A 26,483-nucleotide genomic window follows, 5' to 3' on the forward strand; every position below is an offset into this window, starting at 1 on the left:
GGAAGTACCTGTGTATCTAAACATAGACAAGGCACAGTAAAGATATGGTATTATGTTATGGGACCATAATTGTATATGTAGACTATTGTTGACTGAAATGTCCTTATGCAGAAGATGACTATATATATATATATATACTAATTTCTATGACTTATGGCCATTAATCATTTTTGCCTTTTTTTCTTTACTACATTTGTTATACCCTGGCTAAATGGATGTGCTGGTTAAGAGCTCTAATAATAAGAATTGGCAATGTGTTTTATAGTATAACAAAATGTATTTTCATAAGATATTAATTATGGACCAATAATGCATTTAAACTAAATATAACACTTCAAATCATTCTGTACAAAGAAATTAGAGATCACATTTAATAACAAAATGTTCAGTTGTTTAGTAAAATGTTTTTTAGGAGCTCACTACAAATTTCAGAACTGAAGAACAAAAATATTAAATAAATCACTTTTATGGCATAGGACACCACAAATTTATTTATGCAATAAAACAGGCAGATTTTTGTGCTAGAAATAGAAGGCAGGAAAATCTAAATTAAACCAAAAATTCAGGAAATGAGTATTCATAAATTTCTAGTTAACTGAGGCTTAATTTTATAAGGAACAGGGGCCTCTGAACATCAGATTTTTAAATCAAAATAAAAACTTTCTCAAACATCAGCAGTATACTTTTTTTTTTTTTTTACCGGCAGCAAAGACTTTTTTTTCCTTTGTAATTCAGAACCCTACTATTCATTTATGAAAGGTATAAACAATATCTGGTAATTACATAAACAACAATGGCACCCCTCAGATGCTGATTCTGTTGAATTTTCTTGTAAATTTTGTTTTTTTTTTTCAATGAACCTAGGACCTATGATAGGGAAGATACTGAAACACGCTAAGATAAAAATTGGTCTTAGAGAAACTTTATTCTCTCAGCAAGTATTTACATTTACAGCTCTAGAAATAACCAGACAGATAAAATCCCTGCTGCCTCCAGAGAGCTCACCATTTAAAATACAGCAGTCCCAGTGCTGATTCTGAATCACTGTGAGCCTTCATCTTTCAAGATTTGCATAGATACTGATTTCCTCTGGAAGGGCAAATACAATCTTCCCTCATGCATGCCATTCTTTGGATTCTCAACAGGGGTATTTTGAAATCTGTATGTTGACAAGGCCAATACTTTGCTTTCTCTAATTGCCTTCTGCTACTTAAGACTATGTCAAGTATTTTGTCTTCAGTTCTCTCCAACAAACCCTCTGCAGTTCTGTCTATCCAGCTGGCTTTTTCTATGATACTTTGCTATAGCTTTCTGGTCCCCTTCACTGTTGTCCTTTGTTGCTTTCCTCCTTACCAGAAGTCTGGTCATCTGGGCTTCCCCATTTTGCCTTTCCTGGCTTCTTATTCACTTAGGTGACTAATCTTAGCCCTTCCTTAAAGTTGGGTCTTTAATAAGTATTAACACACCAGCATTTCCTTGAGCTTTGATCTTCAGATCTTCTTTGTAACAATATTCTTGCTGAATTTTGCTTAGAATTATCATCCTTAAAAAAAGTGATTTCTTAAAGACTCCTGTTTTAAAAGTTGTATTCAAAGAGATTGATAAAGAAATGCATAGCTCAGCAAAGGATCCTTCTAGAGTATTGTCAATTTCCGCCTTATAAGTGCTAAATTCTGCAAGTGCACTGCTAAAATTTGGTATGGGGCATCAATTAATACACATAAAGGCTAGATTAAAACATTCAATTTTTGTTTCTTTGATACTAAACTGAAATTTACCTGACATATGAGGTTCTAAACCTAAACCTCAATGATAAAAAGACAGTTAACTATTCACTGATGTGTCCACTGCTTTCATCATAAACTATATATTTAATTAAGAATCTAATTATGAGTCTGCAAATCAGATGCTATCAAGCCAAACTACCATCCATGATCCATAATCCTTTTATATTTTTAACTCAGATAAACATGTAAGATTCGGTCAATTTTAATTCTCTGAATGTTCTCAGAAGCATCCTCCAGTTATAAAACACAGTTAGATAATCCATTTACCCCAAATGAACTACCTGTTTGTGCTGTGAGGTAGCAATCAAAGACTGTATGATCTTCTGTGGTGGTAGTACCCAATTCGTAAGAATTGCCTCTTCACATGAAGAGTGCGAGCAAGGACAGACAGAAAAGTCACTTTTCATTATTCCATTGACTGTTGGTATTTTCATAGTATGTTCAATGCCTGATTTCAATTTTACAACAACAAAAAAATACCAATATTTATTATGAAAGGAAATCATATACTCCAAGTAGCAGACATTAACAACTTCCAACACGATCTCTAGGAATAATTCGCAGTTCTGAACCATGTTTTAGAAAAACATTTCCTATATAAACAAACAAAACATAAAGTTAGATATCTGAAAATAATCCAACAATTATTACGTAACAATAAACAATCTAGTGAAAACTAAAGTAGGTACAAAAGCTCGAGCATCATCAAAACCCAATTTCATGCTTTTTAAGTCTTGTTCCTAATCTTCTCATATCTTCACAATCCAACAGATGTTTAAAAATTTTAAATAAGAACACCAGACACGACAATGCTAACAAATACACTCAGCAAGTAACAATGTAATTATTTGTGCATATTTGCTTTACTACACAGTAAAATACTAAAGACAGAAAAAAATAATAAATCTAAACTGCCACAAGTGACAAGAATTTAGAAGCCGTGACCTATTTGGGGTCAACTGCCTGATCAGAAGAAACTCTAATGATATGCACAACTCCATTTTTAAAGGTAATATAACAAGCAACATGTTAGAGTAAGCAGTAATTCAAATTAATGTAAATTAGTGAAAATTTCTAGAATGAGAAAAAAACAAAACTTTAAGTTCAAGGGCATGTACACAATAAAGTGCTTCACAATTTGCAATAAAAAACCTTTTAAACTTAATAATAAAATTATACACTTAAAACTGATTTAAGTAACAAAAGTCTGCAATTTTAAATCACTCTTCATTTTCTACATGGTTGAATTCCAACCCAAGGCCTATGAAAATAGTATTATTTTGTTATAATGCAGAAGTTCTTTAGAATAATTGAAAAATATTGCTCAAGAATAAGGTCATATTAAAGGATTCTTAATTTTAAAACATAATTAGATTGGAAAGTTCAAGAGAGTACATTAAAAAAAAATAAAAATATTTTTTAAAAAGTTTTAGACTACAAAGTATAAGACTACTTTTACCCTACCTGCTTCTTAGGACATCAATGTATCACTCTTGTATAAAGTCTGAATCTCTGAGTATGGATTCAGCTGCTTGTAGCACTTACTGAAGGCTTACTATGAATAACGCAAGCTTTTAAGCACTTTCCATGCACTACCTCACAACTACCTACCTTAAGAGGTACGTCAAAATCATTATTTCCATGAGAGTACAATCTTACCTTCAGACTTTTTGTCACGTGTATTAATTAAATACTTTCAATGCATAAGCCACTGTTAGGTTTTCTGATATTATAGCTCAAAACACTAACTGATAAACATAATGAAACAAATTATTACTCAAGACACATAGGTAAAGGCTGCTATAGAATCCTTAAAAAACAGCTCATCCTGTTAAAATCCTAGCAAGTCTAATTAGAATAATTTAAATATTCAGTATCAATTGACATATATAGCCCCACCCACTCCTCCATGAGTTTTCAAATAGATACTCACCAGCAGTCTGTGCAGGATTTATTCCTATTCCATCTAGAAAATCAGTTGTAAAATTACATAAGTTATTTCTAAAGCTAACATGGTTTAGTAGCACCAAGAAGAGATTTGCCAAAATAGTGCTGCTGTGTATACAGGCACAGGCCAAACAATTTAAATGCCATGTCACACAGGTGATAGTTTTTCCAGTGAGTTATCTATCTGTTGAAATCTACTATTATTATGCATTCATACCCATTGCTGGATTAGACAAGAACATCTTTCAACAGAATGATCTTGGCAAGTTCTATGGAAGAGGGTGTTTAATTCTATTTTGTCACACAGAGTGAAACATATTTGTCATTTCTTCCAAAAAGCTAAAAGCACTTAGGTAGGCCATTAGCCATCTCCATATTGCTCTGAGGCATCATGGGAGAGGCCACAAAGTCATCTAGCTCAAGTCCCACCGACACTTGAAAGTTTCAAAGCATATTCCTGAGTCTTATTTAGTGCAAACCTAAAACTTTCCAGAAAGTAGGCCAGCATTCTTCTAAACACAGAAACACTCAATATTTCTGCATGCTGTCACATAAAACATGTGAAGGCATGGAAAATATTTTCGAGTAAAAAATTCTGTCTTATCTAAGTCACATCATGCACATTAAGTCCATCTCCCCTTTCTCCTAACTGCACACAGACCACTCACCAGCACCCATCAGTATCACTCTGCATATGTGACAGATAGTTAAGCCCTCCCTGCAATCTTCACTCTTCATCGTATTATTTCACTATTTTTTCATAGGACTAGTTCTATTATATTTTATTATCATTATTATAAGATATTCAGATTTTTAATTATATACCTGACTGAATAAAATTCCCATTATTACAAGCCTCTAAGAAACAGTTTTCTGTCAGGAAAGGGATTGCAAGGTATAGCAAAGGCACATTTTGCTTAACTTTCCATATTCTACAGCATTTACTAATATAATTTTACTATTTAAAAAAAAAGACTTTTCTAAATAAAAAAATAATCTTCAGTAAAAATCTGCCATGAAGTGATAAGGACACAAGATATCATAAACTGCCATACCATATCAAAAGCACAAAAAAAACTGAAAAGAGCTAATGATGAATAATAACCCTTAGTATTTACCATTAAGTATATCATTAAGTATACCATTAAGACATGTATTTCAAGCTTTTTGTATATGTAAGTCAATTTTAATTTGGTTCATTTTAAACAATTTCCATATATCTGAGGCAATAAATAATCTTAAAATGAATTCTTACCATTGGTAATAATTGCACTTGTTGCAGCAGGAACTTTAAACTAAAAAGAAGAAAACATATATGCAGTTGTATTATAAAAGATGATCAGGAAGGCTAGGATACATATAATGAATTCTATAATTCTAAAATGTGATTTATCTTTTAGAATAAATGGCATCAAGAGAAAGTACAGTTGACCCTTGAACAACACAGGATTGGGAGTCCACTTATACACAGATTTTCTTCCACTTCTGCCTCCCCGGGACAAAAACAACCCCTCCTCAGCCTACTCAATGTGAAGGCGATGAGATGAAGACTTTTATGATGATCCACTTCCACTTAATGAATAATAAATCTATTTTCCTTATGCTATTCTTAGTAACATTTTCTTTTCTCTAGCTTACTTTTTTGTAAGAATACAGTATATAATCCATATAATATATAAAGTGTGTGTTAATCGACTGTTTATATTGTTGACATGGGTCTGGCAACAGCAGGCTATTGGTAAAGTTTCTGGGGAGTCAAGGTATATGTAGATTTTAAACTGCACAGGGGTTGGTGTTCCTACCCCCTATGTTATTCAAGGGTCAACTACAATATAATCTGCTCTATCTTTGAAAAACAACCATATTCTAAATAATGCATTTGACTGAATTTAGGACACCACTGATTGTAAAATGTACCTTATTTTATGTATTACAAAAAAAGGAAAAACACTGTCAATCTATGACCCAATCAATGTTTCCCCATTCAGACTTAGCCATGTCACTTTTATCATATATAATTCTCCTACATAAGCAAAAAATGTAAGCAAAATAAATCGATGAAATTATTCCCAAAATTTCTTCAAAAAAAAAATGGCAAGCTCCAAACAGATGCTTTGTTGTGATTAAAGGCAGGTGCCTACAGAAGACTTTCAGGTAACAACCAAGGCTTGTATTACTTAAATTCTCCTTAAATGATTTGTTGACTTAAATCCCAGGGGATTGCAATAGTCCAATTATGTCAGCAGGAAATAACAGCTAAGTTCAGTTAGGCACACACAATGTTACCTGGACAATTAGGTAACTTCCATATGGCCAACAGGAATAGCAAGCCTCTCTTAATCTATTTCAGAGATGGTATAAAAAGATGTGCTTTCTGAATTAATAAACTTAATGGTAGTTAAAAGGTAGATTCCAGCTCTTAATGCTCTAGAGACCAGCAGTTGCCAAGGTGTGTTTACATCTTCACAGTTTATTAATTTATCCAACAAATTTTTATTAAGCATGGCTGTGTTATGGGCTAATTTTATAGATAGTATAGTTAGGTTTTATGATCAAGTTTGGAAAACACATTAAACTAGTGGTCTTCTCAAAGCCTTTAATATAGAGCTAATACAGTATACCTCCAACAAAAAAACAGTAAATGAAGTGTATACCACACTTTTTGGCTACTAACCCCAGTTTTTCGTGGCTTTTGTTTTTGGGTTTTTGTTTTGGTTTTTGGTGATACTAGTTTTTTTGTGTGTGGTTTTAGTTGTCTAGAAAACACTGCTCTAGGCATTTATAATGGTCATATAAACATAGCTGAGAAAAACAACTAAAAGCTTATTTTAAATCACAAATTGAAGAATCAAGTTTTAAAAGAGCCATGCAGAAGAATCACCACTTGTTACAGTATTATGCACCTAATAAACAATTTTACTCTCAATGTAGTACATTCTTAATTATAAACATCCTTTTAAGGATTTAAGACTATTAAAGAACTTTAAAATGCACTTAAATAATTTTTAAAATACCTAAAAAATACTTTACAGAAGGTATAATCTCAATAAAACTTCTTCTTTCTTTCTTTTTCTAAAAGAGACAAGGTATTCCTATTGCCCAGACTGGAGTACAGTGGTACAATCATAGCTCACTGTAGCCTTGAACTCCTAGGCTGAAGCAATCCTCCCACCTCTGCCTTCTGAGAACCTAGGACTACAAATGCACACCACCACACTCAGCTAATTTTTCTATTTTTTGTAGATACAGGGTTGAGGTCTCACTATGTTGCCCAGGGCTGGTTTCTAACTCCTGGCTTCAAGTGCTCCTTCTTGCTCAGCCTCCCAAGGTGCTGGATTATAGGTATGAGTCACTATGTTTGGCCTTCAATAAAACTCTGATCAAATACTCAAATTAATTATAGAACTCTCAGATTTTCAAGACTAAAATCCTACAAAGTTTTCAGTTACCCTTCTGAGTATTCCTCTTTGACCACGTCCATTTTAAGATAAGCTATACATTTTCTTAGTCACATCCATAGTGGCAACATATTTTATGAACTTAAAAAAAAAATACAAAAGCAACTGCTAATACTTTTTTCTGTGGGTAGAATGTGAAAGCAATGGGTGACCTGAAATTAGGGGAGGAAACACTAGTTATGTAAAATATAGTAACTACTCTTTTTTATCCTACACTATTGACAAGTTTTCTCCTAGATGCAAAGTTTATTTTATGATCCTCAATTTTCATTTATTTTCTTATTCAGATCTCATAATTCTTATAACTTAGGATGTTACGAGGGTCTTTTCAGGTTTTGACAACTCATTACTTAGTTAACTGAATTCCCAGTCAAGTGTTGGGAAATTCTACTATTGCTTATTAAAAGACTTTTACCAGGGATTTAAATCCATACTTTTGGTTTGTCAAGTTAATGTTGGTTCTCACTGAAAGATGCCACAGTGCCATCTTCTAAAAGTCCCTCTCACCACTGCTTGAAAGTCATATCTTTACTACATGTGTAACAGTCATGATTCATAATAATTATAAGCCACATTAAAACCCTACTATACATGGAGACGTATGAAATTTGTTAGCTTATTTTCTATTGCACATCTGTTAGGATTTTCTTTTACCTTCATTAGAAGACCGATACAACTTTGCTATAGCATAAACCTAAAGAGCTCATGTAGAAATGGTGGGTCAAAGTGCATGCAAATTTTAAAGATTTTTTAAACATACTGCCAAACTGCATTCCACAAAGACTGTTACAATTTCCATACTTACTTCTTCTGCTGCAAACTTTAAGACTGCTGTGAAAGGTGTACTTTCAGGAACACTAAGTCTGCAAGAAGAATTTTAAAACAAAGTTGATGTTTTTTAAAAAAGTCCCTTTGTTCCTACTGTAGCTGACCAGGACAAAGCTGTCTTTTAGTTTCAAAGTTAGCAATTTTGACTGCATACTATATTCATTAACTCTAAATTAAAAAAAAAAAAAAAAAGGCAAATAACCTTAAAGCTGAGATGGTGCTCCAAATTCCACTTGAAAATTAACCCTCTCTACAACGTATAGGTATATACATTTCTAAGACCTGGATACAATTAAGTCTGGCATACAGGCTGCTGTTTGCTTTCTAGAGATGGATTTTAAAAAGTTGAATCGCTCCTTAGTCTTCCCTCCACTTTACCACCTCCGTTCTAAACACCTTTTCACTGGGGCAGTAATGTTACCATTTTTGTTGTTAAGTAGGGGCTGCCTGGGAAGCATCATTGGGTCATAAAGCTTTGATGAACCCTCCTGTGTACTATTAATAATAATAATGTCTAAAATACAAATAGTAGATCAAATTGATGAAAATAAGTTTTTATTTTAGAAATGTCGATAATGAAGTGACTTTTCTACATTTTATACCTCCATGTGAAACAGGTTTTAGCATAATCTAAAGTAATAATTTAAAAAGGGAAGTATAATTTTGGTAATTGACTTGCATAATGGCAAGCATATTAAAGATCACCAATAAAGATCTTTTTTAATGACTTAGCCCCAGGATCAATCTGTTTAAATTTTCCAACTTAAAAACTAAAAAAGAAATTTACATTATACTCTAAGAAAATAAAGACACAGTAAGTGGTTTAAAAATAAGTAAAATAAAGAAATAAGACTCTTAAGGTAAAAAGTTACAATGATTAAATCAGAAACTGATAATCTTTCAAAGCAGAGAAGACGGACCGCAAACTAACATTCCTCTTTGAAATTTCTCTAATGTCACCACCATTTTATTGTATTAATGTCTTAATACCAACTACCATTATGAAACATTCTCATGTAAATGTCAGGTTCCTTCTTGGACTACAGATCTCTGAATATAAGAATCATTATGTCAGCCACAGCATATTATATTGGCTTTTTGTAAGGGAAGTATGAACAGATTTCTTACTTGTCCCCATTCCACTCCTCCAAAAAACTATTAAAGAATGAAAATGAGTATCATTTTCCCCCTTTATTTCCTAATTTTTAGGGGATGCAGAGAATAAAAACAAAATTCTAAAGGATAGACATTTGTTTAAAAAGTATCTAATAAGTTGGCAATGTGATAGTTTCCAAATAGGCAACAATATTTTGAATGTATTTCTGTAGTACATGTATAGTTCAGAACCTGAGATTGATTTCCCTGAAACTCTATCTCAATAGGAAAACTTCAAAAACCTTGAGGTTCAATTCACTTTCCAATTGGAGACTTGGAAATGTCTTTTCATTGTAACTAGATGTCATACTTATGTTCATGAAAATAAGTTTCTACCTGTATATTAAGTTAGTGAGACTGTCCAGCAAGCCAATAAAACATAAAATGAAAATATCTTTTAATACATGTTTTAATCGGCAGAAAATTGGTACAGAGGAAATGAGAGTCATGATGACATATAGACCTTACGTAGATTTGAAGCCAATGTATTTCCCAGTCAACATCATTTCATAAAATTGGCATTTAAATTATACTAGTGTTTTGAAAAAAATGGGAACCATCCTTTTTATTAAAGTGAATTTTTAAAGTGAATTACTGGCATCATTTGTTCTTTTAATAAATATCTCATATAGGCTGGGTATGATGGCTCATGGTACATTTATAGATTAAAAAGCAGTGTGGTCAATGGATTAAAAGAAACATTGTAGAGGAGATATTACAGCAAATTGCTAGAAGAGACTATAGTTATCCATAAGAGAGTGCTTGAAAATGACATTTTAGAGATGGAACAATTTTTGGAGATTTTTAGGTTCTAGGCTGTGACCATGAACATTTGAGATAAAATGTAACAAATGGTATTTTGGAGGAAAAAAGATCAAGAGAATAAAATTTGGGAAGTTGCATGGGTCATGGATGCGGTAAATCACTGAAATTGATGGCAGCTGTTATCTGTTGATTTAGGGATACTAAGTGTATTAATTATGCATAAAATCCTATTGAAGTCTTGTTCTTCACTACATTTTACATGACTTCCAGCTGCAATAACCTCAACAGTGTTTACCTAAAACCATAGGAAGGTCCAGATTAAGTATGTGGTTGGATCTGTTTTAATCCATAAGGAAAGGCCCCACATAGATAAACTGCCCTATTTCCACATTTCCTGCTCCTACTACACACTCTTAATTAAATCCCAACATAGAAAGTGTATGTGATGTCCAGCTGTTGAGTCACTCACACACAATGAAACCAGAAGCCTGACAGTAACAAGCGTTCAAGTAATTTCAGGGTCTTTGTCGGTACATTTTCCCTAACTTCTAACAGCTGGTCAGAGCGGTGAAAGGCCGTTCTAATCTCCAGCAGACAGGGACTGTTTAAGAATCCCAGCAAATTACCGAAGTCCTGTCCACATGGTCTCCGGCTCCACCTGCCCACCAAATGAATTCCGAGGGGAGGCCACTAACCAGAAGAAACACACCCACACCCTAGCGCCCCGGCCAAGCGGACACTTAGGGAGCAAGTATGGAACCTCTCCTCTCAGGCTCCTGGAAGGGCGCGGGCAGGGTCAGAGGGAAGGAAGGGATGAAGACCGCATGAGGTGAGAGTTGTCCGAAAGGTCTAGATGACCCCCAGCCCAGCCCCGTCCCCCGGGACCCCAAGAGGCCCGTCTCAGCCGAACTACTCACACTTTGTAGGGCAGCCGTGGGTCCGACGTCAGCGTGATCTTAAAGGAAACTTTCGACCTGAGGAAGACAGCGAGAGAGAGTTAGGGTCGGGCAGCGGGACCTGGGATTAGGGTGGTTGGTAAGCAAACACTTACATGGTGAAGTTGGTCTGAACAGAGAAACCACGCCAACTTCTCCAAGAGGCCCTACTTGCTGCTCAGTGCGGAGACCGCCCCACCCCACTCAGATCCACGTTTCTTTCCGCAAACTGGGGGCCTTCACAGTTGCAGTTGTCCAAAGTATTGCCTGAAAAATAGGCCCCAAATGTCATGCTATAGGGAGCCTCCAAGTTACAAGAAGCTACTAATTTTGCATATATTTATCTGAGGCAAAAGTATAGGTCCATATGTAAATAATATATATCTAACTTTATCATTAGTTGCCATATTTTTAGTCAGGCAGCACAAGTGTGCGCATAGGAAGTAGGTCTCTCGGTCCCAGCTGGCAGGTTGGGGCGGAAGTAAGGGTGTGGGGGAGGCGGATGAAGAGCGAGATGGACTGGGGGCGGGACTGGGGGCGGAACGGGGGCGGGACTTGGGCGGACACTCTCCAAAGTTGCTAAGGCAACCTGCACGCTGAAACGCTTGATTGATGCTCTAGAAACTGGAATCTTAACCTGCTTTATCATTAGGTTTTTTCTGCCTTTCCAGCCACCCAATCCTGTTATATCTTTTACGTTCTTCATATTTTTGCCTTCACACTTTACTTTCCAATACTATTTTCTAAGTATTTAATTTCAACAGATAAGAAAGCTATCAAGAGCGAATTCTGTATGCCAAGACTCCTGCTAAGGTTGTTGAGAAAAGACAAGATCCCTGCAATTAAGGAACTTGGCAAATAGTTGGGAAGGCCAATGAGTGAGCAAGAGATTTCAATAGTTTGTTATGTGGTCCAATAGGCTTAAACCATTGCGCTAGGTTTTCAATCATCAGCCACATTTGTTCATTTTAACAACAAAATTTGAACACATTCTATGTGTCAGGCACTAATTGAAATGCTGGGGGCCCAAGATGAGTAAGACAGGTAGGTGCCAACCCTTTAAGATCTAACAGTCAGAGTTCCTGTATAGTGAGGGAAGAAAACTGTCTTCTAAGCTGTATTACAAATCTAAACATCTGTGTTTGAAAAGTAACCTTCCCTCTCACAATGACTGTAATGCCTTTTAAAAGAAATATTGCAATGAATAGGCAAAGCAGAAAGCAGGTAAGCACTAAAATAATAAGGAAATCTAGTTAATTTTAAAACTATGTTAGATTTTTAAGGAGAGAGATCTAAGAGAGGAATAGGGAAGGAACTGTACTGCAAATAATGAAGACTAATTTCATCTTTGCCATAATTTTATAGCAGACTGATCTCCCATGGAGAGAGTTCTGATGTGGCTGTAGGAAAGTAAGAATTCAGTATTCTCTTGACAAATGTTGTCTTCAATGTAAAAACTGTAGGTCTTTCCATATAGAGAGGTGAAAGCAAATATTAATTAATAGATTTGGGTACCAATAGTTAAAGATTTAATAGCTAAAACTATAGAATTAGTGGGAATGACTAAGATTTTTAAGACTAGCAATAAGGATAAAATCACTGATTGTGTCTACCTGGTGTCAGCTGGCCAAATAATATCGAAAGAGATTAGTGTACATACTTACAGTCTCTATTTCTAAGAATATATATTATATTAATACATTTTAAACAAAATTTGCACCTTGCTATTTATACTTCGATATCATCTCATGTATTAAAAACATGTGGCAAAATCCTAAAGATAAAGACATATTTCGATCAGACAGTTTTTATTGTTTGTATTAAAAGTAGTGAATACAAGATTCAATCCTAGGCAGTGTGACAAAAATCTATTTGTATAATACATTATATCAAAATAATAAGAAAAAATATTGTATTCTCAAAAGATATTAAAAAGTACCTAATTCCTAAATATTTAGAATTCTTTCCCTCCTCAATCCCTCAACTCTGCTCCTTATGTGTTTGTCTCCTGAGAGAGCCTTCTGCGTTTTATTTTTCCTGGGACATGAAAATAAATTATAAATGGATTCATTCATACTCAACATTTTGATTTTTTTTTAACTTTGTTAAGGCATTTGCAATTGAAAAACTTTATAGTAAAAGAAAGATCTTCTCATTTATGGACAAGTGAACATGTTGAAGTACATTTAATGACTAATCAAAAGCAAACTCTGGAGAAAATTTTAGGAGGTATTTGGCAAATGTAACATTTTAAGACAACAAACAGCATAAATGGCTTAATGTGTTTTGGAAGAGATCCAATTAGCATCATGTAGAGGCAGAAATGATTATAGAAGTGCACAGAACTCATTAAATGTCAATGAAACATACCAATATTTTATTTGCAAATACATATAAATCTCCTATTATTAGAAAGAGATCAGAATTAAATTAAATTTATATGAGGACTAAAATGATTTGTTTACATAGTCATAAAAGTTCTTCTTACCACTTATATCTGTAGCCAACTATAAATAAAATAGAAAACGTTGATTTTGTATGCCAAAAAAATTTTTCTTTCTGATTTTTTCACCCTGATTTAACTGTATTTATGGTTATGAATAAAAATACCTGATAATGAAATTATGTAATCTTGAAAGGTTTACAATGGAATAAATCTTATGATTCCCTATTCCAGATATTTCACAATTACAGGGAAAAAATTATAGCCTGATCAATAATAAATGGATATTTTTATAGTAGTTTAATTTAGTCTTTTTGTTCTTTTCTCCTCTCATAATCCACTAAACGGCATTGATATAATTGGGGCAATGATGAAAATCGTGGTCAAAATTCATCAAGATTTATTTTGTGCTAGATATTATATTAAGCACTTTATCAAAGTAAAATCACAAAATATAAACTTTACACTTCAGTTGGCTTTAAGTTACAACTAAGTGACAAGAAGCCTTATGCAAAGAGGAGAGTGGATCTGGTAGACAGACATACTTGGAAATATGTAAATGCTGTGTTGGTTTTCAAGGTAAGGCTTAAAAGGGAATGTTTACATTCTTGTTAGCAAAGAACAATGAAAAACAAGTGAGATTGGTCAGGCAATGCCTTTTCAGAGAATTATAACTATAAATGTGCTGCACTAGATTATTACAGCTACACACCATTCCCAAATATTTTCTAAAAGTTAACGAGGAAAAAAGTGAGTTTTCAAAGGAAGATTATTGATTGTGTGACTATAACTCTTGTAAAGTGAGGCTTAATCGTAAAACTTAAAATATTTTAATCACAGAATTTGTAAAATGCCTTTAATTACAAAAAGGCATTTTAAATTGTAAAAAGCAAAATTTAACAGTCTTGTATAATTACATTTTCTTTCCACATACTGTGTGAATTCTTTGTTTAATGGAAACATTACTTGTTAGAGAAATTAGACTCTGAAAAATGTTACAAGAATTTGGTTTCTTCCACATAAATACTTATTTTTAGCCTTATAACAAGTATATAAGGCAAATACTATTAATTTACCATTTTCAAGACAGGAAAGCAACACATAGAAATTAAATAACATCCTAAGTTTAGGAAGGTGTTTGAAATGAGATTGAACTTGATGTCTGATATTAAAACCTGAATTTTAATCTCTATAAGAGGTTAAAGGCCTATATCCCTAAATAACATATTTAAGTAGCAATAAGTAATTCTATAAAGTAGAAGATATTGTTATTTCTGTTTCACAGATAAGAAAGCTAAGACTCAGAAAGACTAAGTAACTTTTTCAAGATTCCACTACTGGTAAAATAACAAAACTGGGATTAGAACCCTAGTAGGCTGGATCCACAGCCTACAGTCTTCAACATGATAGGCTATAAATTTGTGAGTCCCTTGCTTATCAATGTTATTTTTATGCCATAGATATTCTTTTTTTCCCACTTCAGCTTCAAAGTCACTTAGAATTTCTTATACTGTGCCAGAAATGAAATTTTTTATTTTTTCCATATAATCATAGAAATATTTTTATATTAAGTTGGAAGGGAATTCAAAGGTAATCTATAATATATGCCAAAAAGTATTTTGAAAGTAAATCAGGGCCTTTTTGGTTGCTAAATAATACAGGCTGGGTGTGGTGGCTCACACCTATAATCCTAGCACCCTGGGAAGCCGAGGTGGGAGGATTGCTTGAGCTTAGAAGTTCAAGTGCAGCCTGACCAAGGGCCAGACCAAGTCTCTACTAAAAATAGAAAAATTAGCCAGGCATCGTGGAACGTGCCTGTAGTCCCAGCTGCTTAGGAGGCTGAGGCAGAAGGATGGCTTGAGTCCAGGAGTTTGAGGTTGCAGTGAGCTATTATGACTCCATTGTACTCTACCCAGGGCAAGAAAGTAAGACTCTCTCAAAATAATTACTGTATTTTGCTCTGTATTCCTTGCTATAACTTTCCTTTCTCTGAGGTACTGGAGTACAAGTGTCTTTAAACAGAAGAAAGAATAATGAAGTAAAGAGAATAAAACTATGTAATACTTGGAAATATTTTTCTGATACCTTTCCAGTGAATTATACAACCAGTTTGGGTAAAACAAGTCTTCCATGTTTCCTGTCTTCTTATTCTGTTCTCGTTCTAGTACACAGTGATATATCCTTTGACTGTCTTAAATATTCTAGCAATTTTATTATTGATGAAAGCAGGTATTCTTTAAAACCTCACAGAAGGAAGGCTATCTTTATTGGTGAGATGAATTCAGGGACATTTACATACTTCCTGTTAGGTATAATATAAAACTCTATGCAATCAGATTTTTTGTTTTGTTTTTGTTATACTCCTCACTGGTTAGGAAAAAAAAGATGCATTTCTAACTATGGAGCTCTAGATGAACTTTGGCAAAAGATAATTCTCACTTCAGAAGAGTCCTGTAATCCATCCACTGAAGAATCCTCACTAGTGTATTGATGACAGGTGCACTTTCAGGTGCTCTGCAATGGATAGGAGGCAGGTTTGGTGGGGGTGGGAGTTCTCATTTCTATCCAAAGTTCTTGTACCAGAGTCTTAATTTATTGATTTATTTTCATATTGACCTATGGGAGAGTTATTTCATAAGTATTACATTTTGTAGCAGAAATGAATTTATAAAATAGGTAAATGGCAAATAAATACACACAGCAAATGTGTGAAAACGTCTGTCATTTAAAGTCCTATTCTTAATAATGTCAAATAATGATGAAAGACATTTAAGAAATAAAACTACAATGACATAAGAAAATAAAAATGGCAGTTAAAGAGATTTAAAAACAACAAAAAATAGACGACCAATGTGGCCAGATCAACATGTTATTTAGAAAAGAAGCCAGTTTATTTAAAAAAACAAATTGAAATTAATTATGCTTATAAAAATGAAATGAAAAAGAACAATGACATAATTGATGTCGAGTTTAAAAATAGAAGAGTGGAAAATATACTTCAAACTGAAGCATGTTGCCTTCAAATGATAATATAAAATGCTTAGTCACTAAAAAGGAAAAGAAAATCATTTCCATATTTACTGAAAAATTTTCACTTAAAATTTTTGCAAATTGAATGAACTTAGAAGTTATTTCAGGGTAAAACTTATGTAATTTAAAGAGAGCATAAAATTATCTTTTCTTTAGCTTCTTATTTTGCTGTTCCATAATACTCTATTTTGTGAATTCTTGTCCTAGATTTGTATCTAATGAAATTTTATCTTTTCTTTTTGTTTTCTTCAATGGAATTAGGCAATGTTCATTTTCCCTATAATGTTTAATTTTTCATGATTTGCCATAAGAATTACCAGGGTCATCAGAACAGTATTTTCAGTTTTTATAAAGTGTTATTCATTGTCATGATGTGGGTTGTTCTCTGAGACACTTAGAAAGTATTAAAACCAGCATGACATCTTAATTATTTTAAACTTGCATCATAACTTGCCCTATTATAAATTTAGATATATTCCTTGATTATCATTAAAATATTAATAATACTTTCAATTTCATACTGTTGATCTTAAATATATAAAACATTTTTTATAACTCTCCATCATGCCTGTCCACAGCAAGAAACAGCCATCGATAATATTTGTTTATATTTATATAGCTTTTACATTCACCACCTTATTTCTTTTACATTTACTACCTTATTTATTTTTCTATAATAAAACTTACAAAACATTCAGGATGTATACTGTTATCTCTTTTAAAAAATCAGAAAATGAACAAAAAGAGGTTATGTATTAAACGCCTAAGGTCACACATGTTGTTTGTGAGAGAATATACAAAAACACAGTTAGGCCGGGCGTGGTGGCTCACGCCTGTAATCCTAGCACTTTGGGAGGCCGAGGCGGGCGGATTGCTCAAGGTCAGGAGTTGGAAGCCAGCCTGAGCGAGACCCCGTCTCTACCAAAAATAGAAATAAATTAATTGACCAACTAAAAATATATATACAAAAAATTAGCCGGGCATGGTGGCACATGCCTGTAGTCCCAGCTACTCGGGAGGCTGAGGCAGTAGGATCGCTGAGCCCCGGAGACTGAGGTTGCTGTGAGCCAGGCTGACGCCACGGCACTCACTCTAGCCTGGGCAACAAAGTGAGACTCTGTCTCAAAAAAAAAAAAAAAAAAAAAAAACACAGTTATTGAAGACTCTTTACAAAACTACCCTAAGTTGAATCCATATGAGCTTATTTTTAATAGTTATTGTTTAAAATACAAATAGTTGAATTTATGAACTTTTTCAATGAGCTTCTCAAGAAGTTCTTTCTCAATTTGATTTTCTAACACCCAGAAAAAGTATCTGGCATATAGCAGGGTACTCAGATAGTATTTGTTGAATGAATTAATGTTAGCTTAAAAATATTACAGATTAGTACTGCTTTCTTATTGCAGTAATGTTTTGTACATTCCATTAACTGCAATCATAAGTTCTCTTAATGCAGAGGATTATATACTTCAGTTCTTTTATTGTTCTTATTTTAAGGCTATTCAAAGGACAAGACTACTCACTCAATTTAATGCTCCTGGTAAAAATAGAGGTGTGAAAAGGCTAATTAAAGATTCTTATCAAATACAATTAAATAAAGAAGCCATTCAAATAAACATATGTGAATATCCTCACATGTTTCTTCACCATTACTTTATGTGACAGCTGACATTCTGAGTCCAGACCCTGCATTAGAAACCTCATTACTGACTCTTCCAGGATTATATACTTCTCAGAGATGAAGGCTTGCTCGTTGCTATTAACCTTCCTTATAGCTTCTGTGCTGCTGGTGGCGTGTAAAGCAGAGGTCATGAGCTGGTGACAAGTGGCCTTGGGAGATTTGGGTTTGGCCTGTACAGTGAAGCTAAGTGAATGTTACATTTGGTACAGATATAAATGGTTTACCTGTTGTCCTAATCATACTTTTCATGTTTCCTATTGATTCCGTCAGTCATTTGAGTTATTTTTATTTCAGCATATTATGGGGGTACAAATTTTAAGATTGTGTATAATGCCCTTGCTCCCCCCTCCCCCCAAAAGTCTGAGTCTCCATCATGACCATCGCCCAGATGGTGCACATCTCACTCATTATGTATGTATATACCCGTCCCTTCCTCCCCCCTCCCACCTGCCCAATACCCAATAAATGTAATTCCTATGTGTCTACTTAGATGGTAATCAGTTAATACCAATTTGCTGGTGAGTACATGTGGTGCTTGTTTTTCCATTCTTGGGACACTTCACTTAGTAGTATAGGTTCCAGCTCTATCCAGGAAAATACAAGATGTGCTATATCACCATTGTTTCTTAGAGCTGAATAGTACTCCATGGTATATATATACCACATTTTATTAATCCACTCACATATTGATGGGCACCTTTGGTGTAAATGAGATGATTTGGGGATAGTGTTTTTGTTGCAATTTAATTAGCCAAAAGAACCACATGAGTACCTACATTGTTTAGTATGCTTCAAAGTTATAAGTTAGAAAGCAGAGATCTTGGAGACCCAAATAATTATGTGAAAACCTTACTCATGACTTAAGTATAATGTCATGAAAGAGAATTGATAGGTTTGGCTTGCAAGAACTATTTTAGATATTAGAATGATCTCATCTAGATAATACTAAAACTATTAATTGCTGCAGAATTCAACTGTTTCCAGTAACAATGCTGGAAATCTTACAAAGGGAATCAACTTCCTGTCAAGACCATGTTATCATTCCCTACAACTTTGAGTGCCTTTATAGCAGTTGTGTTCACTTGAGTTTGGTTGATTCTACCTAAACTCTCTAGTAATTCTTTTACAATTTTCCTGTATTTTCACTCACAGCCATTATTGTCTTGTTTTCTGAGGTATAGGAATTCCTCATACAAATGTATGCATTTGTAGATTCTACAACTCTTACGAAGTTTTAACTTTTTTAAGTGGTTTAAAGGTGGTCAGATTAATGCTAATAAACAAACAGATCTCAAACTTGGAAATGGTAAGAATTTATCCCAGAAGTTATCAGAGTATTAACAGACAGGTGAAATGTTTTTCCCTTTTTTTCCTTTAGTATATCCTGGCCTTATTTTCATTTTTTTTCTTGCCTTTACTCATTGTTGGTATGAACATCAAACTTCTATTACAAGAAATATATACCTTTCTAAAATAATTTAATTTTTTTCCTGATCATTTCAGGTCTCTTCAAGTGGAATGGTTGTAAATATAATCATATTAGTTTGTCATTTGGCTTTTCTCTAGCATTAATATTAAGTCAAAGATGCTTATATCCAATATATCTTATCATAGCACAAAGTTCAAATACTACATAATACATGAAAAATTCCTTATGGGAAACATCATATAGAGTGCTTTATTTACAACCTAAGTAATATGGAAGAAAAAAAGTACTAGTTGAGATGCTAATGATTATAATTATCTAAGCCTACCACTATTTTCTGTCTTTCTGTAATGCATTTTAATTGCCAGGTTATGCCTCAAGAGCTAAAAAAGCACATATTTCCATTTCCACTTGTGTTTTCTTAATCAATTTTAAATTTTTTTAAAAAACACACTTAATCTCCATATTTCTCCTTGTCTTAATCATATTTTTTATTTTCTGCACTTTATGATGTTTTGACATCTAAAAAAGCTTGCTGGCCTCAAAAAGGCTTTCCCTTCCAGGGCTAGTCAATTCTTAGACATAGCAAAAGGCTCAGCTGGGAGAATGTCTTTCACATGCAAACCAACCAATCTTCAGGCAGTTATAGCTCCAACCACTTCTTTATCTAACCCGCACACACCAAATCAATATTTCACCTGCCCTAAATCAACCCTGGTACTTAGAAACAAAAGTTCTCCCTATAGCCCAAAGCCTGACAGAAAACAGAATTATTCAAACTAGCCAACCCTAAATAGTTTACTCTGCCCTGCCTGCCTTTCCTGAATAAATTCCCATAAAGGATCTGGCTTAGGCTTTCTCTTAGACTGTCTCTGCTTCTGCCTGCTGACCAAAGCCTGGTGTTTTCTCTGTGCCCTGCCTGGCATGGCATGCACCTTCTCTTGGGAGATGTAAGTAATGAAACCTTCTTTCAATGGCCTCAGACTCTCTGTGTCATCACTCAATTACTTCTTTACGTTAAAATCCTCAGTGTACAATAATTGGGACACTATTTGCTAAATGAGTGAACTTACATTGTTTTATAGTAAAGAAATAACCTAAATGATTATCTAGTGACATTTCGAAAATGGTTTTCTGAGTTAAGACAGTGTAATGTTTGTAAAGTAGCCATTCTAAATTTCCTATTGAAATACTGATGAATGCGTTAAACAAAAACATTAGCAATGACCCCATAGAGTGTCGTCACTGGATACTGATTTAACAGTCAACATCCTGCTTTTCTCCACGACCGTTTTCTTTGATCGCATAGCTGATGAGGCTGCAACCACAGATGCAATCCACTGCGTGTGCATGCTGCACATCTAAGCCAAAACATCCAAACAGAAAGCAGTAGAATGGGGGCTTAGCTTACTCCTCTCACTCTCTCTTAGATGGTTAAGAAGTTAACTAGGTCCCTGTGCTCTTTCTTAGGAAAGATCTGCACCAACTAGAAAAATAGGAATCTGTTCTCATTGTTGCAAAGGTACTAGGCTTTCTAGGGTGGTATTTTCCTTCTGGTAACACACAACCCACATGTTTTCTTTCCCAAACCCAGCCTTTGAGAAAGGGCTAGTCTCCCTTCTATCTCCTTTCTTATTTGAAAGATATTGGCATCTTTCCCTTACCTCTCTAAAATTGTTAGCCTGATCCTAGAATGGGTTTAGACTTTCACAAAGGATAGAAAGATTCATTGTTTTCAGGCAGCTTCTCTTTTCAGTCCTAGAGTACTCATTCCTAAGTCAAGAGAGCACTGGGTCCTACCTAACTTCTTAGTAGGGAGGGAAGTTACAGAGGAAAAAAATGCAACAAAACCTATAAAAACAACCAATAACATACTCTGGCCCAAATATAGGAACATAATTAAAATTTATAAATACCAGGAGACATCTTCTACTCCAGAAAGTCTGACTTCCCAAGTCACCAGAATAATTTAGATGGCTTTTGAAAGTAAATTATTGTTGGGAGGTCTAGGATCAAGCACATGCCCAAACCTTTTTTTTCCAACATGGCTATAAAATATCAAATTATACAAATATATATATATATGTACATATATACACATACATATACACATATTTAGCAATAAAAACTATCCAAAGTGAAGTACAGAAAAATTAAGAAACCATCAATGACATGTGGAAAGATGTCATACACACACATATATATAAATGTCACGTATATATATAAATGTCATATATAAATGAAGAGGAGATATCCAGAAGGTAGTGGGAAAACAAATGTTTGAAAAAATAATGGTTGAAAATTTGCCTAATTTGGTGAAAATTGTAAGTCCAGAAATCCAAGAAGTTCAACCAACCCAAATAGAAGAAACAACAAAAGAAAAAAAACTTGAACTTGGTATAAAAACTTGCTATAAAAAAAAAAAAAAACTTGGTATAAAAATCAAATTGCTGAAAACCACTAATAAAGAAGAAAAATTTTAAAGGCAATGAGACTCAAAATAAATATATAATATGTATGAAAAGGCAAACAGAAGAAAAACAGTTGACTTCTTGTCAGAATGTTTGCAAGCCAAAAAATAATAGAGTAACACTCTTAATGTCCTGGAAGAAAAAAGAATTATCTAGAATTCTATACCCAGAAAAAATGATTTTTCAAAACTAAGACATTTTAAGGAAAAAAAATCCTAAGAAATATTATGGCTAATGCTCTTGAATTACAAGAAGTATTAAAGAAGGTTATGAAGACCAGATACCAGAAAGTAATTTGGCTCTACACATAGGAATGAAAAGTGCCAGAAATATTGACTGTGTGAATAAATATAAAAGATCATTTTTTTCAGTTTTTAACTCTGCAAAAGATAATTTACTGTTTAAAGCTAAAATAATAAAAATGTGGTGTTTATAATATATACAGAAACAAAATGCGTTAACCTGGTCCAGAGTGAGCCACAGACTCAGATCGGGGGACATTTGGCAAGTCTTCAAGCCTTCAGGCTTTCTTTTAGTCTAGATGAGTGATGAGCCAGATTTGTGGGAAATAGAGAAGTTTGACAGGTCAAAACTGAAGAAAACTAATACTTAAGAAAAAAAAAATACTCTTCCCTCTAAGGAAACTATCCAGCAGGAGAAAGAGGGTGTTCAAGCATCATAAAATGGAGATCTCTTCCTAAGAGCAAATTTCAACATTGCCTGAGAGTCTGTGTTTCAGGCTTGTTTTTTTTGTTTTGTTTTGTTTTGTTTTGTTTTTGTAAATGTATGGCTTTATAGAGATTTTAGGCATCTTGTGATGTCTTCTCACCTATATTCCCTGGCTAAGAGGTCAGGGGTAGCCAATGTTCCCTTAAGTTCATTTTTAAACTTCCCATCAATACATACATTTTAGATGGCAGATGCTGTCAATAATCTCACCATGGAAGACCTTTGTGTGTGCAAAGATCTCGTATCTCCTATAGGATCAGCCAATATTAACCTCTTTTGTTGCTTCATAATCTTCATGAAGTTCCTTCCATGCTTTTGCAACTTCTCACAGTTTATTTTCATTTCTAATGTAGCAATAAAATAACAAAAAAGAAAGAAAGAAACAAAATGTGTGACATCAATAGGAGGAAGGACAACAGGTGGAGTGTGGAAGTATAATGTTATGTGGCTCTTTCAATATGACTGATGGTATCATATTTGTATGTAGCGTGATAAGTGAAAAAGGCATATTATAAACTCTATAATAGTCACTAAAACATAAAGAATAGTAGTTAATAAACAGATAATGGAGATAAAATATAATAAAAATTTAATCAGTTCCAAAGTAGGCAGGAAAAGAAGAAAAAGGAAACGAATAGAAATGATAAATGGAAAACCAATGACAACATGGTAGATTTAAGCCCAAACATGTTGATACTTAACATTGAGTATAAATGTTCTAAACACATCGATAGCAATGCAGAGATAAGATATTCATTCTCTCCACTGAGAATAAAATTGGAAAATTTTATATAACTATACAGATACCTGCTTAAGAGAGTATATGCTTTTCTTTCAAAAGGAATTGTGGAATTCATGTGTAAGACTATATAGCTTTAATGTAATGCCATTTAGCTAATGAATACAGTCTAAACTTTAATTTGAGAGGAATTTATGCAAATATTAGAGAATGAGAAGTCTGAAAATTTGGAAGGAGTGCAGTTGTTGTTTTGTTTTGTTGTGATTTTCAGCATCGTAATCTGTTAAGGTTTGGATGATAATCATTTTTATAATTTTAGATTTTGCCTGTAGCTAAGCAGGAGAAAAAAGAGTTCATCTGTTCCATTATTGGGATACTTTCCAAATATGTTGAATTCCCAAGCCCAGGCTCGTAATTGAAAATAGCTTCTAAAATTGGAATTTCAGGGACTATTGACACTCTCTTGACCAGCTGCCTGGCAGCTAATGGGTGATAGAGTCAAAGACTTTCCAAAGGTCATATTTTTTATATAACAAAATAAACAGATTTAACCATTTGGCTAAAGACATAAAATGAATTTTAATTGATTTTATGTTCTAAGAGCTATGGGAGGATGGTCTAGCAGTCTGAGATTAGGAGTGTAAACGAAAACTGTCAAAATTCCCTAGCTACAAAGACATTTAATTACTTTGCCTTCTAACACTTTCTTGTTTACATTTAAAAAATTTTTCATCTTTCCTGAACATCACAAAATTGAACTACTTTTTTTTTTCCTTTGAGATAGGAGGAGGGAAAAATTTAACTTCTTAATAATACATCTGTCCTGAAAATTCCAATATGGAATTATAATTCCAGACTTTTCTCAAAATTTTGATAAAGTTTATCTCCATTTTGGAATTTTAAAATGACTCTCAATTTTCAGAGAAATAAGACTACACATCATGATTTATTGATAACCTTTAGCAAGTTATTTCACTTTAATTAGGAACTGTCATATTTACCTTTTAAATATTTTGAAATATATTTAATATTCTGTACTATTTGTCAGCTATTAAGTAGGTAATCACACATCGAAGAAGTGTGGTTTCTGCTATCATGAATTATACACATCATAACTTCTTTAGGTCAATGTAATATACCATTGTGATAGGCAAAATGAGTCTTTGCAGTTTTAAAAATGCTTTTGTTTGAATCATTTTTCGACATGTAAATTTTACTACCAGGATATCTTTAACCATGTTTTTACTTTTAAGAAAATATGCCATTCTTTTATTCACGCTTGAGTTAATTAGAACAAGATCATAATGGGTTAATCATCACAAAGTTTGGGGGTAAAATCAACCTCCATAGAAGTACACACTGTTCAACTTTGAATGTACAAACACTGTTTTTTGCAATATACATTCTAACAAAATGGTTTCCTGTAATAAATATTTTTAGTTACAAGTTTCAAATAGCAGTTCTTGGACTTTTTCTTACAAACTATATTGCAGGAAGCACTTTGGCTTTCTTAGTAAGCAGACTTAGACATATGGGCTTCAAATATATATTTATATGTTATATATAGATATATAATATTTCTCTTACTTTTTTTAAGAGAAAACTTTAAGAATTCTGCAAGTAAGTCTCAGCCTTGGTTAAAAGGAATCTAAAAACTAAATAAAGAATTTTGATAGCTAGTTAATCAAGTCAAGTGAAGTCAAGTTGCTGGAAAAGTAAGTTTTAAGTACATCCTTTAAGAATATTTCAGCTGTGAAGCTTTCCTTTCTGTGTGAATTCTTTGCATTCAATGTAAAATGATAACAATGGAAGAAGTTAACAATTATAAGATATTATTAGAAAGCTTTCACTAAGTAGATTATGAGAACCTGACATGTAACCTTTTAATCTATAAATCTGAACAAACTGGAGTAATAAAATATAAAAAATAAACAGCATCAGTTCATAAAACCCATGCCTGATTATTTTTGTTCAAATTGCAAGGATGGGAGTCATGCTTTCAAGCCTCTTACATGTAGGGGGTGAAACTGGAAGTCTGCAATTTAGTCTGAGGTTTTCAATAATCAAAGCCAAAAGAAACACTTCCTAATTCCTTTGTACCTTGCGTATGCCTTTAATATATCATTCACAGAGGCCCTGTGTCTGTCTTACTTTGTCAACTATTCCCTATAGTTGACTCATAGTTTAGGGATTCGTGCATACTTTTTTTTCTTTGAGACAAAATGCTTTCCTGGACATGAAACTAAAGAAACAATTTATCAAAAGGATGCTTATAAAAAGAGAAAGGAGTAATACAATGGATGGTCAGTTGAGCTACCATTTTGTATCTATTTTTGAAAAATATTTTTAGGAGATATTTCTTAAAGCTATACAGTTTGCAAAATAAATCTGCATAATAAATTATTACTTAGCTGATACCATTTCTATAGAACTAATATAACCTAGGTATATTTCTTTCTATAAATGCTAACACTGTATAAAAAGAAAACACCAGAGACTTCAAATAAATGAATGTGTACCAGAATGACCTAGAGAGATTGTTCTTTTCAAGAGTAGATTCTCAGGCCCAATACCCAGAAATTCTGACTCAGTGAAATGGGATAAATTAGATAATCTGCCTTTTTATTTGAGAAGCACTCCATGAGAATGTGATACAGGGGCCTACTTAAAAAAATAATAATAATGGTGCCCTAGAAAAAGGGATTGCTACATGATTTTATTTGTTGTTTCACATGTACTTTAGATAGCCATTGTATTAGAGGTAATTCATAATTAAATTTGTAACAGGGACCTGGATTTCCAATATTCTGTGCTGCTGGTTACATATCCATATGATTCTGAGAGAAGATATACCAGAGGCAGAGCAATCCTCTTATGGGGAAACTGTAGAGCCGGATTGTATAAGCAACTGGAGAACCTTCCCCCTTCTACAGGGAGTTGGACCATAGAAAGCTTGATATAGTAAGACACTTTTTTTTACCTTTTAAAATTTACCTTATATTTATATTTAAACACAAATATGAACTCATTTGGAATATCCAATTTCTGCACTGTCTTGTATGTTTCCTAAGAGAAATGACTTTGTCCTA

The 26,483-nt window shown here is 33.5% G+C and overlaps 1 protein-coding gene and 1 pseudogene across 1 annotated transcript; one reads left to right on the forward strand and one right to left on the reverse strand.

Annotated features, from left to right (window-relative positions):
- Positions 1-906: 906 nt before the first annotated feature.
- Positions 907-11,122, reverse strand: UFM1 (ubiquitin fold modifier 1). The gene is made up of 6 exons (XM_012742686.3): positions 10,992-11,122; positions 10,858-10,914; positions 7,998-8,055; positions 4,990-5,029; positions 3,721-3,753; positions 907-2,380 (listed from the first exon to the last, which is right to left on the reverse strand). Coding segments are annotated over exons 1-6 (258 nt in total). The 5' UTR covers positions 10,994-11,122; the 3' UTR covers positions 907-2,312.
- Positions 11,123-22,467: 11,345 nt separating this feature from the next.
- Positions 22,468-22,608, forward strand: LOC109731333 (thymosin beta-15A pseudogene; annotated as a pseudogene).
- Positions 22,609-26,483: the final 3,875 nt, after the last annotated feature.

This window comes from Microcebus murinus, chromosome 13 (assembly GCF_040939455.1).
Source record: "Microcebus murinus isolate Inina chromosome 13, M.murinus_Inina_mat1.0, whole genome shotgun sequence".
NCBI lineage: Eukaryota > Metazoa > Chordata > Mammalia > Primates > Cheirogaleidae > Microcebus > Microcebus murinus.